Source organism: Lynx canadensis, chromosome B3 (assembly GCF_007474595.2).
Source record: "Lynx canadensis isolate LIC74 chromosome B3, mLynCan4.pri.v2, whole genome shotgun sequence".
Taxonomy (NCBI): Eukaryota; Metazoa; Chordata; class Mammalia; order Carnivora; family Felidae; genus Lynx; species Lynx canadensis.
In genome coordinates this window covers 45,509,334-45,522,025 of record NC_044308.2, presented here as the reverse complement: position 1 = coordinate 45,522,025, position 12,692 = coordinate 45,509,334, and the positions used below count along the sequence as shown (strand labels likewise).

Genomic DNA, 12,692 nt, shown 5'->3' with positions numbered 1-12,692 from the left:
AGAAAATGGTATGAGGTGAGAAAGAGCTCACTACATTCTATCACATCTTGATAAAGTTCCACAGTACAAAAACCTTAAAGATGCTTCTTTTGGGGAAAAAAAAAACTTTTTAAAAATAGAGGACCACAAAACACACCACCAAGTAATCTACAGAGTAGAGCTTTGGGGGGAACTCCTTCAGAACGTTTGCAAACAGTATTTACTCCTTATGATTATAACCTGCTTTACAATTTACAAAGCATGTGGAAAAAAAAAAAAAAGTTCAATTGATTTTTCTAAGCACCGTATGGTACATGGGGCAGGTAATCACGATATTATGAAAGAGAAAATGAGCCTGAGAGGTTAAGTAGCTTGCCCAAAGCTGGTAAATAGCATTGTCAGAACTGGATGCCAAGGCTTCTCATTTCCAGTCCTAAATTCTTTCCACTACATCTTACTATGACCTACTTAAAAGACATTATCCTAGTAAGGAGTGGTTAATTAACTCAGTTTGAAGATACTATCTTTAAAACGGCAGCCTTCAGCATTATGACAAACTGCATATGCTTTGCACATTCTGTGGTGAATTTCACTTGCTTTAGTTTACTTAAAGGAAAACCAAATTACACCACGGCAACAAAAATAACACCAGCAGTCACTATCCCTGCTTATGTGGCTTCCATGGTCCAGGTACCAGGATAAATGTTTTGTATACATTAATGTATTTATTTATCATCATAACTACTCCGAAACTATTATCCCCATTCTATAAAAGAGGAAACTATTGCTGAAAAATTAATCAGATTACAAAGCTAGTGAAGGCAGTGCTTCAATTTAAACCTAGGCCTATATTCCCACTTCTCAAAACCCACAAAGCCATTAGATCTTTGAGTAGCTACAAATGTGCCTATCGTTAAGACTATTATCTCTTGTTGTATAAAGAGAGGCTCCCAAAGCCACATCTATAAAATGTTTAAGTGTAAGTCTACTGTATCACGTTAAGATGCCGCATGACAAATAGGCAACAAGCAGCAGAGGTACACAACAGGGCCCAACTTTGCTATCCCGTACTGTTTTAAACAGCTCTATCACATGAAAGCACTAGAAATTTACTGTATCAGCTTGTAAACATAAAAACCACAAGGACAAGATTTTCAAACATACAGTGATAAAACCGTAGCAATAATTTGATAGATACACAGTGTTTAAGAAAACTGAAATTTTACCATCTTGGGAAACTGACCTTTAAATTCTTAGACAATATAAGAAAATTCTGGTTGGTGTCTCACAGATGAGCTGACATCATTTTTGTTCTGTATATTTAGAATGAACAAACTTTATATAAAGACATCTTTGATAATTCCAAAATTTAAAAAAAAACATGAAATTTTACACTCTAGCTTTTGAGTGATTTCATAATTCGTAACTTTGGGCTTACTTTACACATGTTGAATTAGAAACTATACAGTAATTTCTTCCTTACTGAAAAAAGTATCATCCTTTCCTCATATAAAATATAACTCACATTTTAATAAGCTCTGATGATCATCATCCAGTCCAGAACCTGGTACAATGTTATATAATGAGCAGATGTGCTACCTGACTGATAATGGAGTGAATCATACATTGGATGTAACAAGGTCTGGATTGCTATTCAGCTCTCACGGGGACAAAAGGTAAGAGGTGGCAGGCCAGTCAAACTAGAAACATGTGCAAATCCATCCTGTCAGTAAGGCCTATAAATTCGCAACTTCAATGACGCTACAAAGTACCTCTATGAATTCCTAACTTAGGTCACAGATGAGAAGTAACTTAAAAGAAAAACCAAATCCTCCTCAAACTCCAATAAACAACATCACTTTTGGCACTTTTTTGTACAGTTAGTAACCATTTATAGCTCTATCTCTCATTTAAGCCTGTGCTATCAAAACTCTTACAGCAAGTTAATCAACTAATCTTTAATCCTTCAAGCATTCAGGCACGTGCCACAGAAATGGGAACTGGTGCAAAGGAAAGTAGTATGACCAGGATGAGAGCTAACTTAAAGTTTAATGTTATTGAAGCCTAATATTTTTTTAAGATTTTATGTTTAAGCAATCTCTACACACAATGTAGCGCTGGAACTCACGACGCCAAGATCAAGAGTCCCACACTCCACTGACTGAACCAACCAGGTGCCCATTTAAAATTAAAAAAAAAAAAAAAAAAATTAAGTAAGCTCTACATCCAACGTAGGGCTCGAACTCACAACTCCAAGATCAAGAGTCTCATGCTCTACAGACTGAGACAGCCAGTCACCCCTGAAACCTAACTTTAATGCTTTGAGGAACTAAACTAGAAAATTAGTTGAGCAGTAAAGATAGTCTGAATATCAAAATACAAATAGAAGTAAAATTAATTTATCACATCTTAAATTATCCATAGTAGTAACACATGGCTATTTTTGGAATTAGAGAATTTCATATAAAAACACTGCAATATTCTTCATGTGATTTTAGGGTCTAGGGTAAAATGGCAAAGTAAAAATATTTACACCAAAGGAAGATGACGCTAGAAACAGCTCTTTATTTATGCAACATAAATGTTTATAGGTTCACAGATCTTAAATTTTATAATTAAGGATAATTCAGAATTTTCAGATTTTAGAAGAGTACAATGTATATATATACATATATATGTATATATATAATTTATTAATCTAAATTTCCCAGTGGGTTCTGGAACAGGGTCTCCCAACCAATCACAGAAATATTTGTGCAAAGATATACATGCACATTCATGCCAAATAAGATAAATCAAGACTATAAATAAATCAAGGCCTTAAACAGCTTCACTTTTGCCACCAAACTTAAGAAAAAAACACAATTTTTAGAACTTTTGTATTTCAGAATTATGAATAAAGGATTCTGGGTCATAAATTGGCTTTCTCCTCCAAAGGCAAAATGGTCATATAAGGATTTGCAATTCTCCTTTTCAAGTTCAGAAACACCTCCAAAAACAAAAACAAAAAACTCCACACAATAAGTAGGTTTAAAGTAATTTTGCCAAAAAACTTTGTGACTTGAGCAACTCTTCCCTATAAACATTTACAAAATATAAAATGTAGAAATGGTTAGTCATAAAATTGCGATTTAAGAGGGGAGGAAATCAGAATATAAGCCAAACTGAACATGAATGTTTCCAGCAACACCCTGTCCCCAATTACATGCAATATTTAAAAATAATCAGACTATGCTTTGTGTTAATTGTTTGCATACAATTGCATACAATGTTTTAACATCTCTTCTATTAGACTAATATCTTAGTAATAAAACTTTTCTAAAAGACGTAATAGCAGCCATCCAATAGGTCATTTTTTATATATTTTTTAATCTGAAGATAATTATTCACTATAAATCCAGAAAACACCAAAAGTATGTTATTTATTTTTTTAATGTTTATTTATTTTTGAGAGAGAGCACATATACACCCACAAACGGGGGAGGGGTAGGGAGAGGGAGGCAAAGAATCCAAAGCAGGCTCCAGGCTCTGAGCTGTCAGCACAGAGCCCGACGTGGGGCTTGAACTCACAAACTGTGAGATCATGACCTGAGCCAAAGTCGGAAGCTTAACCAAATGAGCCAGCCAGGTGTCCCCAAATATATAGTTTAAAAAATTTGTCAACTTTGTCATCTATAGATAACTAAACTATAAACAAAGACACACACACAAAATGCACACGCGCACACACATGAGATTTTAATCTAAAAGGCAGCAAAAATGTAACTCAATTTTTAATGGGTTACTTATCTATTCTACCAATAAAAATAAAATACTCCTGGCTAACTCTAAGTCCTGCTGTCAAAATCAAATAAAGTGGTGTGGAGTTTTTTGGAAAATGTAAAGTACACAAAACTGCCAAACAGAAAGAGGTAAAGGAGAATGGTGCCAAGCTTCAAGCTCTAGTCTAGATCAGCCAGCAGTTCTTAACTCTGTGTGAGAATCACCTGGGGAACTTTTAGAAAATAATGAAGCCTATGCCCCCAACAGAGCAGCCAAAACCAAATCTCTGAGGAGGCAGGAGCCTGGTATCTGTATTTTTAAAAACTCAAAATGACTCTAACATAGTTCCTAGGACGACTGAGCATAAATAAGCAGCTAGGTAGAATGAAAAGAATGTACGAGGAAGACTACTGCTTTCAGGTTCTCCAGACGAGAGAAAATTTCAATTTTATCTGCCTTTAACAAAACACCATGTATGATGTGAGCCTATTTTAGTTGTTGAAAAAAAAAATCCATAAACATAAATCTATGAGTACATGTACACACACACCTTAGATAAACAAGTAACACCTGTGATAGTTTCAGGGTGGTGGAATTACAGGCAATTTTCACTTTTTAGTACTTCTCCAGATTACTGAATTTTTTTAAATGAACATTACTTCACTTTAATAATCAGGAAAACAATACTGTAAAGCTATATTGCAAACTACTATTCCAGGGTACCAGATCTGCCACAGATGGCTAACTTAGGCTGTGGAATTTAGGATGAGAATGGTTAACTCCTAGAAATGCACAACCTTGAGGCCCTTTTATATGATATATACGTGAGAACTATAGTAGAGTCAATTAAATAAACCCATGAATTCTACCCTTACACCCTAAATCATTGTTCAACCTGTTCGTTAAAGTCATTTCAGACGCTACCAACTAGTAATAAATATTTTTCCCCCTAGTTCCTGGACAACTCATACTTTATTTTCATGAAAGAGGAGTTCACAAAAAAAGGAGTTAAAGTCTGAAGCCCTCTGCCCCTAATTTAGAATGCCTAGAAGAGGACTAACTTGGGAGAAGCACACTGTCTTAAAGAACTAGAAAATTCTACCTACTTTGATACACACCACACTTGACACAATAAAACAGCTGGAAAAAGTACACAGGTGCTTTGATGATAAACATAAGCCACCATATAAACTGCATAAGACAAAATGCAAGTTCTAATGGCGGAGGTAAAAGGTCTGACTTGCGGATGCAAAAATGACATACACAACTTCTAAGCCTAGACAATATTCTAGCAAAAGTTATGAGGAGTTCCAACAGAGCAACAAAGTGGTAAGGAATAAAAGGCTGTTGCAATGATTCATGTGTTCTAAGAGGAAGTACACTTTACATGTCAGTGCTTAAGGGGGAGCCACCACTGCCACTGGGAAAGGTACCTCTTGAAGGGAACACACTATTAATCTCTGACATACATGCTTCCAACAAAGAAACAGACAATTAAAGTAAGTACCAAAATAAGCACTTCTAAAAGCAGTTAAAAAAGCCATCATACGGCTGTCAGTATTCATCCAACAAATACTTTCTGAGTATCTATTATATGCCTAGCATTATGATAGGTATTACAGAGACTAATGTAAATGAAGACTATGTCCTTACCCTCACAAAGTTTCTAGCCTAGTGGGTATCCAAAAGGCTATCCTTTTGACAATCCTGTCCCCAAAGCCCTTGTCAATGCCACAGTTCTGATTAGTTTCCTTAACACCCAACAAACTAAGTTTAAAAAAAAAAAAAAGGCAAGAACTAAAGTACATTAGAATACTGTATTATATTAAATATATTTTATGCAGTTTACTATATCCTTATCAGACATAAATTTCAGAAAGCTTTACACAGTAAACATGTAACTAATTTCATTGTCTGTGGTATTTTCCACACAAAATTAGGCATCAGGTGTTTGGATAAACCTATAACCCAAAATTATACTTGTCTCTACAGGAGGAAAAAAATCAGATTTCACGTAATAGTTTGAACCTTTACTAAGTCTACACGTATTGCAAGTGTGTTTCATCATGAGTACTGCGTTATATATAAGTCGTCTGAATACTACACTGATTAACCACATAAAATAACTTCTGCTACAGTTCAGAGGTGACTCTAAGGGTTGAAAATCAAAAGGATGCGATATGCCATTGTTAAGTAAAGCAAAAGAAACCTTAAAACTATAATCTCTCAAACAAGTTAATGAAGAGTTAGCGCTACCTGTTTAACTGCTTTCTTAACACACACCCAAATAATAGGACAATAAATTTCCCTGGTAAAGCTTTCTTCTATGTTACTTACTAAAAAGTTCATAGCAGAGAGAGCTGTATGTAAAAACACTCAGAAGGGAGAATTAGTATAAGCTACAAACTGTTTCACCATATTAACTGCATGCAAACAGATTTTATAAATATTAGAACCAACTATAACATTATCAAAATTTATTACAAGCTTATGCTTGCAATAACTACATTTTTTAAATACTCTACAGTTAAGAATACAGATCCCTCTTCCTCTAATCTGTCTAAACACAAACATTTTTAAAAAATTTTTTTAACACTTATTCATTTAAAAAAATTTTTGTTAACATTTATTATTGAGAGAGAGAGACAGACAGAGAGAGACAGAGCATGGGAGGGGCACAGAGAGGGGGAGACACAGAACCTGAAGCAAGCTCCAGGCTCTGAGCTGTCAGCACAGAGCCTGACATGGGGCTCGAACTCCCAAACTGTGAGATCATAACCTGAGCCGAAGTCGGACGCTCAACAGACTGAGCCATCCAGGCGCCCGGTCATTTATTCATTTTTGAGAAACAGAGACAGAGCATGAGTGGGAGATGGGCAGAAAGAGAGGGAGACACAGAATCTAAAGCAGGCTCCAGGCTCTGAGCTGTCAGCACAGAGACCGACGCGGGGCTCGAACTCACGATCCGTGAGACCATGACCAGAGCCAAAGTCGAACGTTTGAGCCACCCAGGTGCCCCTAAGCAGAAACATTATAACATACAAAATTTTTTAAAGAAATAGCGACCCTGCATTTATAACAATAAGCTTAATATTTCACATAATTTTCCAGGTCCATTAAGCTTAATCTCTTGCTTTCTTAACATCATTTGAACTTTTATTTGCTACCTTAAGATGATCATAAGAAATATTTTTTTCCCTGACAAGCTATTATATGCTGTATCTTGCTGATGTCTGCATGACTACCTCTGAGTAATCCCTTCGTTTTCCTTTTCTAATAATCTGTTCTAAAGAAAATTTACAATGATTGAGCACCTATGAGCTCTACTCTTCCTTCCTTATACATCTACTTTAATTGAACAGAAAGCATTTTTCTTCTGGCTCCTGGCTATATATAATCATTAAATTTCATAACTCAAAGAACCTTACAGATGATCTAGTAAAAATTCCAATTAAAAAAAAAAAAAAAAAGGAAACAGATCACTGAAGGAAAGGTAGTGTGACCAAAATGAAGTTATTTTCAAGCTAGATATTTTTAAGTGAAATACGATTTGGAAAAAAGAACTTAATGCAGTAATTCAGCAATTAGACTGAAAAAATGGCACCACATTAAAACACTTTAATTTCTCAAGTTCTTGGTTTTAAAATTGTTATTGATATTTTTAAGTTTCCATATTTAAATTTCAAATTCTAAAATATTATTTTTAAACTTAATTTAAAATTTAAAATAATCTTATTTATAGGCATCTTTCATTTAATTGCACATTGATTCAAACCAGGTTCTTAGTTTGGGATTTACATTATGTCTTTGTAATTCATAGAATTTTTAGTACAATTATAAATGGAATTTAAGGAGATAAGAGCTATTTATCATGCATGTTCTAGAATGAGTCCCATTAAGTACTCAGTAGTAGCCTGCTACAGACAAAAGATTAAATGTTACAACTTCTAACTAAAGACCACAAGACACCTGCACAACAGTGTTATGGAAAAATTAAAGTTCAAGTATCCGAATAATCCACATAAAGGAAAAAAATGAATTGATCATATGTACACACACACACTGTATATAGAAAAAAGAAAAACTTAAAATTTTATACTTCTGAAATTATTTCTAAGGGTTAGATGAATGAAATTCCTAATAACTGAAAAAGAGATACACAGAGAAATTAAAAATAGGTGAGAATGAACAAATCAGATGCAGTTTACTTCAGATGCTAAAATCGATAATCAGCTTGAATAATCTGGAACTATGATTAATACATGGCATCTGTTAAACTATCACAAGGTGCTAAATAAATGACATGAATCAAAATCACTATAAGATACATGGTTAATTCCTGATCAACTTATTTCCAAAATTTTTATCCTTCATTTTGAAGTAGCCTCTGGTTTGTCAGCATAGGCTCCTCAGCACAAGTTTCTCTAAACACAGGGAAATGTATTTCTCAAAGTGATACACTGTGTCAGTTACATTAAAAACCACAGATCTTCAAGATAACTTTGTTATTCCTCTAAACTCCATTTCCACCTCTGTCATTCCCATCCTACCCAGGAAATACTCCTTAGCCTTTATCAATTTCCTTGGGCACAAAAGGGGAACTCTTGCAAACATATGAAGACTCAAATAGTGAGATGGCGTCAAGATCTATCCAGTCCTAGTACCTACAGATTGCTTAAGATCAAATGTTAAATTATTTCACTCTAGTTACAGTCAATCTGGTTCACGGCAGACAGAGTGGTATCTGGCTCACTTAAAGCAATAAGGAAAGTGAGATTTTTAAAAATTCTGCAGCTATCCATGACATACTCTACATGGAGCTTGTAAATAGGTACCTGGATCCAGATATCCACATCATGTCCACCCTCTACCACTGTCCTTATGGGAGGGTGGGAGAAATTTGTAATTATTCAAATGAAGATTTCAATTACCAGAATATTTTTAAAACACCTAAGTCCCATTTATATCATCAAAGTGTTAATTTAAAACCACTTTTTACCTATTCATTAAATCATATCCTGGAAATATATTCTAGCCTAATTTAAACGTTATAAAATTAAAATCTTTAACATATCCCTATAATTTAAAACTTTTTTTAAAGCTAATTAATCATGGATTTTTTCCCTACCTTGTTAGTATGATTGGTGAGGTCTTTTTGAATTTCACTGAAAATCAGAAATGTATAATAGCATAAATGGAAATTAAGTTCACCATGTCAAACAAAATACTAAACATAAAGGTTATAAAATTTTAATATATTGAGAAAACAGCAGGTGTCAAGGTGAAAGATTTGGAAGGAATTCCATCAATACTCTGCCAATTGTGGGGCAAGGTAGACATGTATTAAACTGCATTTTATTCTTCAGGTCTTCACACTATGAAGGAAGAAACATTATGAAACTTGACTTTGTAATTTTTTGGAAGCAATAAAGAACTGGTCTCACTTTCAGGTCAGCTTCAGCCAAATCTTAAGGGCTACAAGTTACCCAGAGCCTGGCAACAGTAACTTTTCTTCCTTGACCCAAGAAGGCAGAGTGCCAGAGGGAAATAGCAAAGAGTAGCACTATATAAACAGGGCAAGTGGCACAAGAGCAGAGGCAAGTTATATAACCAAAATATATTTTAAAATATGTTCATAACTCGTAACAACCTTTGCCTTTGGTTGGTTTCTTGTTTGGAGTATCAGTTGAAACAGTTAATTCAATATTATCTGGATCGCCTCCTTCCTCTTCAATAGCCTACATTAGAAAGAGAAGTTAATATGCTACACAATCTATCTAAACTTATTTTATAAAAACGAAAAAAAATTAGCAAACCTCAAGCCTCAAGACATTAGAATTGCCAGTCATTTCATAAACCGACTTCCAAAAAGAGCAATTAAACTACACGAGTGTGAGAAACTTTCACGGGGAAATACCATTAGGTACCAAAATCACATGGAGTTTTAAATTCTACCGAGTCGAGATAATTAAATATCACATATTATCATACTGAACAAAAGTCTGAATATTCTCAACTGCAGAAAAGTTGCTAGCTATGAAAGTACATAACTAAAAAGAGCTCTCCTAATTTCTATAATGCAGCCTTATTTCTCCTGTACTACCATTCCACCGCTCACTCAAACCAGAAAGATAATCAGGGATGAAAAAGCAGATTACTGCTCTGATGCAAAAACTGAAAACCCAGCGAAAAACAAACCCTGTCTCTGACCCACCCCTCAACTCCCACTACCAATTCCCCCCACAAGATGGGGAGGAAACGGTTGGGCACAATTAAACGGTAACTTCGCAGAAGTCACCAAAGTAACCAGTCCCTCCGAGGCCAAGAAATGCACGCGCTCACCACCGCCAAAGACTGGGGACCGAGCGCCTCCCGGGTCTCCACGATCGCCCTTGGGAGGCCGCGCCGGCCGTCCGCAGCCCTCGCAGCCTGGCGGGGACGTCCCGGAGGAGGCAGGGGCGCGCACGGCTGCGACGGCCGGTCCCGGACGCCTCGCGGGCCCCTCGCAGGCCCAGCCCGGCTTGCGGGGGCGGGGGCGCCGCGGGAGGGTCCTCACCCTCCCCGCGCGCGCGGGCGCCGCCCGGGGCCTCTTCACCGCGCCGCCCCGCGGGCCCCGGCGGCTGCCGGCGGCCGGGGGCTGCGGCGGAAGTGGGGGCTCCGAGGCGCGGCCTAAGCTCCCCTTCCCGGACCTCGCCGGGCCTCACCTGCTTGAGTCGGGAGACGAGTACTGTCTTCACTCCGGTGATGTCTAAGTTCCGCCGCTTCAGCTCGGACTTGAGATCGATGACCCGCAGATCAGTGATCTTTTTACCTTCCGCCTGACCCGAGGCGGCCGAGGCTGCCACAGCACCGGTAGCGGCAGCCATTTTAGAAGAGCAGCGCGCTGCCGAGGCAGCGAGTGGGCTGCAGGGCGGCGGCAGCAGCGCCAACTTCGACCCAGGCCTCAGCGGCCGCCGGCGCCGCGCAGCGCTGCGCACAATGAGCCGCTGGCCCCGCCCCCTGTCCGCCACCCCAGCGCAACCTGCAGCCGCAGCCAGCACCCGGATGACGGGCGCGCGTGCGCACTGGCGCAGGGGACGGCGTCCGGCGCGCTCCTCAGAGCCGGCCGCGGCCACCTGGGCGGCGCGACCCCTTGCGTGGGCTGGGAGGTCAGGCACGTCCAACCGCACCAACGTCCGCTGCGCCGCGGTTCTCCCGCCTCTTCGTTAGCCATTTTCTGGCAGCGTCTGGAGACTTGAGCAACAATAGTGTCAGGCACTTCGCGGCATAGATAGTTCGCGTGTTACTCAACACAGACCGAGGGGCGTGTGCGCGCCCTGAACCTCCTCCAGAGAGATACTTTATCAGACCTGCTGAATAATCGAAAAAAATGTGGCCAGTGTGCACTAAAGAACGAGGCTCCCCGAGTTCCAATCAAAAGGCCGGAAAGAAACCGCGGGGCAGTTTTAGAAAATAAAGAACGTAGAGGGCTCTGAGGGTGGCCTGGGTGACAGGTCCCACTAACTGGCTCAGGAGGAAACATGCCTTCAGCCCGGGGAGGCTTCGTTTGTTTCAGGGCTGCCCTACTCGCTAGAAAATCAGGACAACTGCCCCTCTGCGTTGGCCTCAGGTTACCGTCCTCTCCGGTGGACCTGAGGGCTCAACACGAAAGTGATCACCGAGTGAGGAAGTTAGTTTATAAGTACTCGTGACCATTCTCATACGGTCCCCGCCAAATTGGGGATCCCAAGAGCAATCACCATCTTATGAGGGACCGGCCTGAACAAGTGAGTACCTCTTTGTAACTTTAGTCAGTGTTTATCATCAAAGCATAAGCAGGTATGGAATAAAACTGTTCTCTGCATTCCACACACTGTTTACGACGCACCAGGGCTTACACTGGCATTTTCCGGTTTTAAAACTTAAATTGACGAGGTCTGTCTCGCTTTATGTTGTTTTTCTCTGGTTGGCTAAACAAAAAGGAGAAAAACTGGACATCATAAAATAATACTTGACATTCGGGTAGTTCTTACCAGTCTATAATGCGCTTTGACATGCAACAACCCTCTTAATCCTTCCGAATTCCGCGGGGTGAAATCTAGGCGAGGCTTAGGGAGATTAAATGGCTTGTGCATGTTCGCATAGCTGGTATGTGGCCGAACCGGTGCTCAAATCCAGGTCTCCTGATTCCAAGTCCAGTTCTGCCTCTAGTACAGCTTGATTCACAGTCACAGAATTTTAGAACTCAAAGGATCTTCAGAAATCTGGCACAATTCTCAGTTCTCTCTCAATAAAGATTTTAAGAAAGTTACCTAGGTGCCCACCGCTAATCATTGGCCAAATTGACACTAAACCTAAGATCTCATTCCAGTGTCTTTCCCACTAACCTCCCCTGCTCCCACCTTTTGTGAATACTTGTACAGAGGGGTTGTACTAATCAAAAACTAATGTGATAGTTAAAGTGAATAAGTCTTTAAAAAATTTTAATAATGGAATTATCTTAAAATGGAGATCTATGCCTTCTGATCTGATGCACTTGGGAAGGACACATCACCTGCCCAAATGCCAAGAATGTTTAACCTGGATCTCATCGTGACAAAACGATTAGACAGTTGTGGGACATTCAACAAAATAAAAGCTCTAGATTCTTCAAAAAGCAGTATCTTAAAAGTTAAAGTAGGAAATAAGACTAAAGGGATTTGATAAATTTTGTCTATGATTGTTGTTTGGGTTCTGGATCAAAAAAGCTACTAAATGAACAATTGAGAAATTGGGGACAGTTGGGAAATTTATATAGTAGACTGTGTTATTGTGCCAATATTAAATATCTGGAGTGTTAAATCGTGGTTATGTTGAATGTCTTAGTCCTTAGAAGATACTTGCTGAGGTTCTTAGACGTGAAGAAGTATCTTTCTATCTGCAATTTACTTTCAAATGGTTGCGGGAGAAAACAAATGTAGCGATGTGTTACA

General features: G+C 38.7%; 1 protein-coding gene across 5 annotated transcripts in view; it reads right to left on the bottom strand.

The window, feature by feature from the left end:
- SLTM (SAFB like transcription modulator) overlaps window positions 1-10,684 on the bottom strand; it is a 45,297-nt gene extending 34,613 nt beyond the window's left edge. For 2 of the 5 annotated variants that reach the window (XM_030318079.1, XM_030318078.1), the window contains exons 1-2: window positions 10,446-10,635; window positions 9,392-9,479 (exon numbers count right to left, since the gene is read on the bottom strand). In XM_030318079.1, coding sequence (XP_030173939.1) covers window positions 9,392-9,479; window positions 10,446-10,607 — 250 coding nt within the window. In that variant the 5' untranslated portion in view covers window positions 10,608-10,635. Of the gene's footprint in view, window positions 1-9,391; window positions 9,480-10,445 lie in introns of all 5 variants that reach the window. The other 3 variants (XM_030318080.2, XM_030318077.1, XM_030318081.1) reach the window with 3 other exon arrangements.
- Window positions 10,685-12,692: the final 2,008 nt, after the last annotated feature.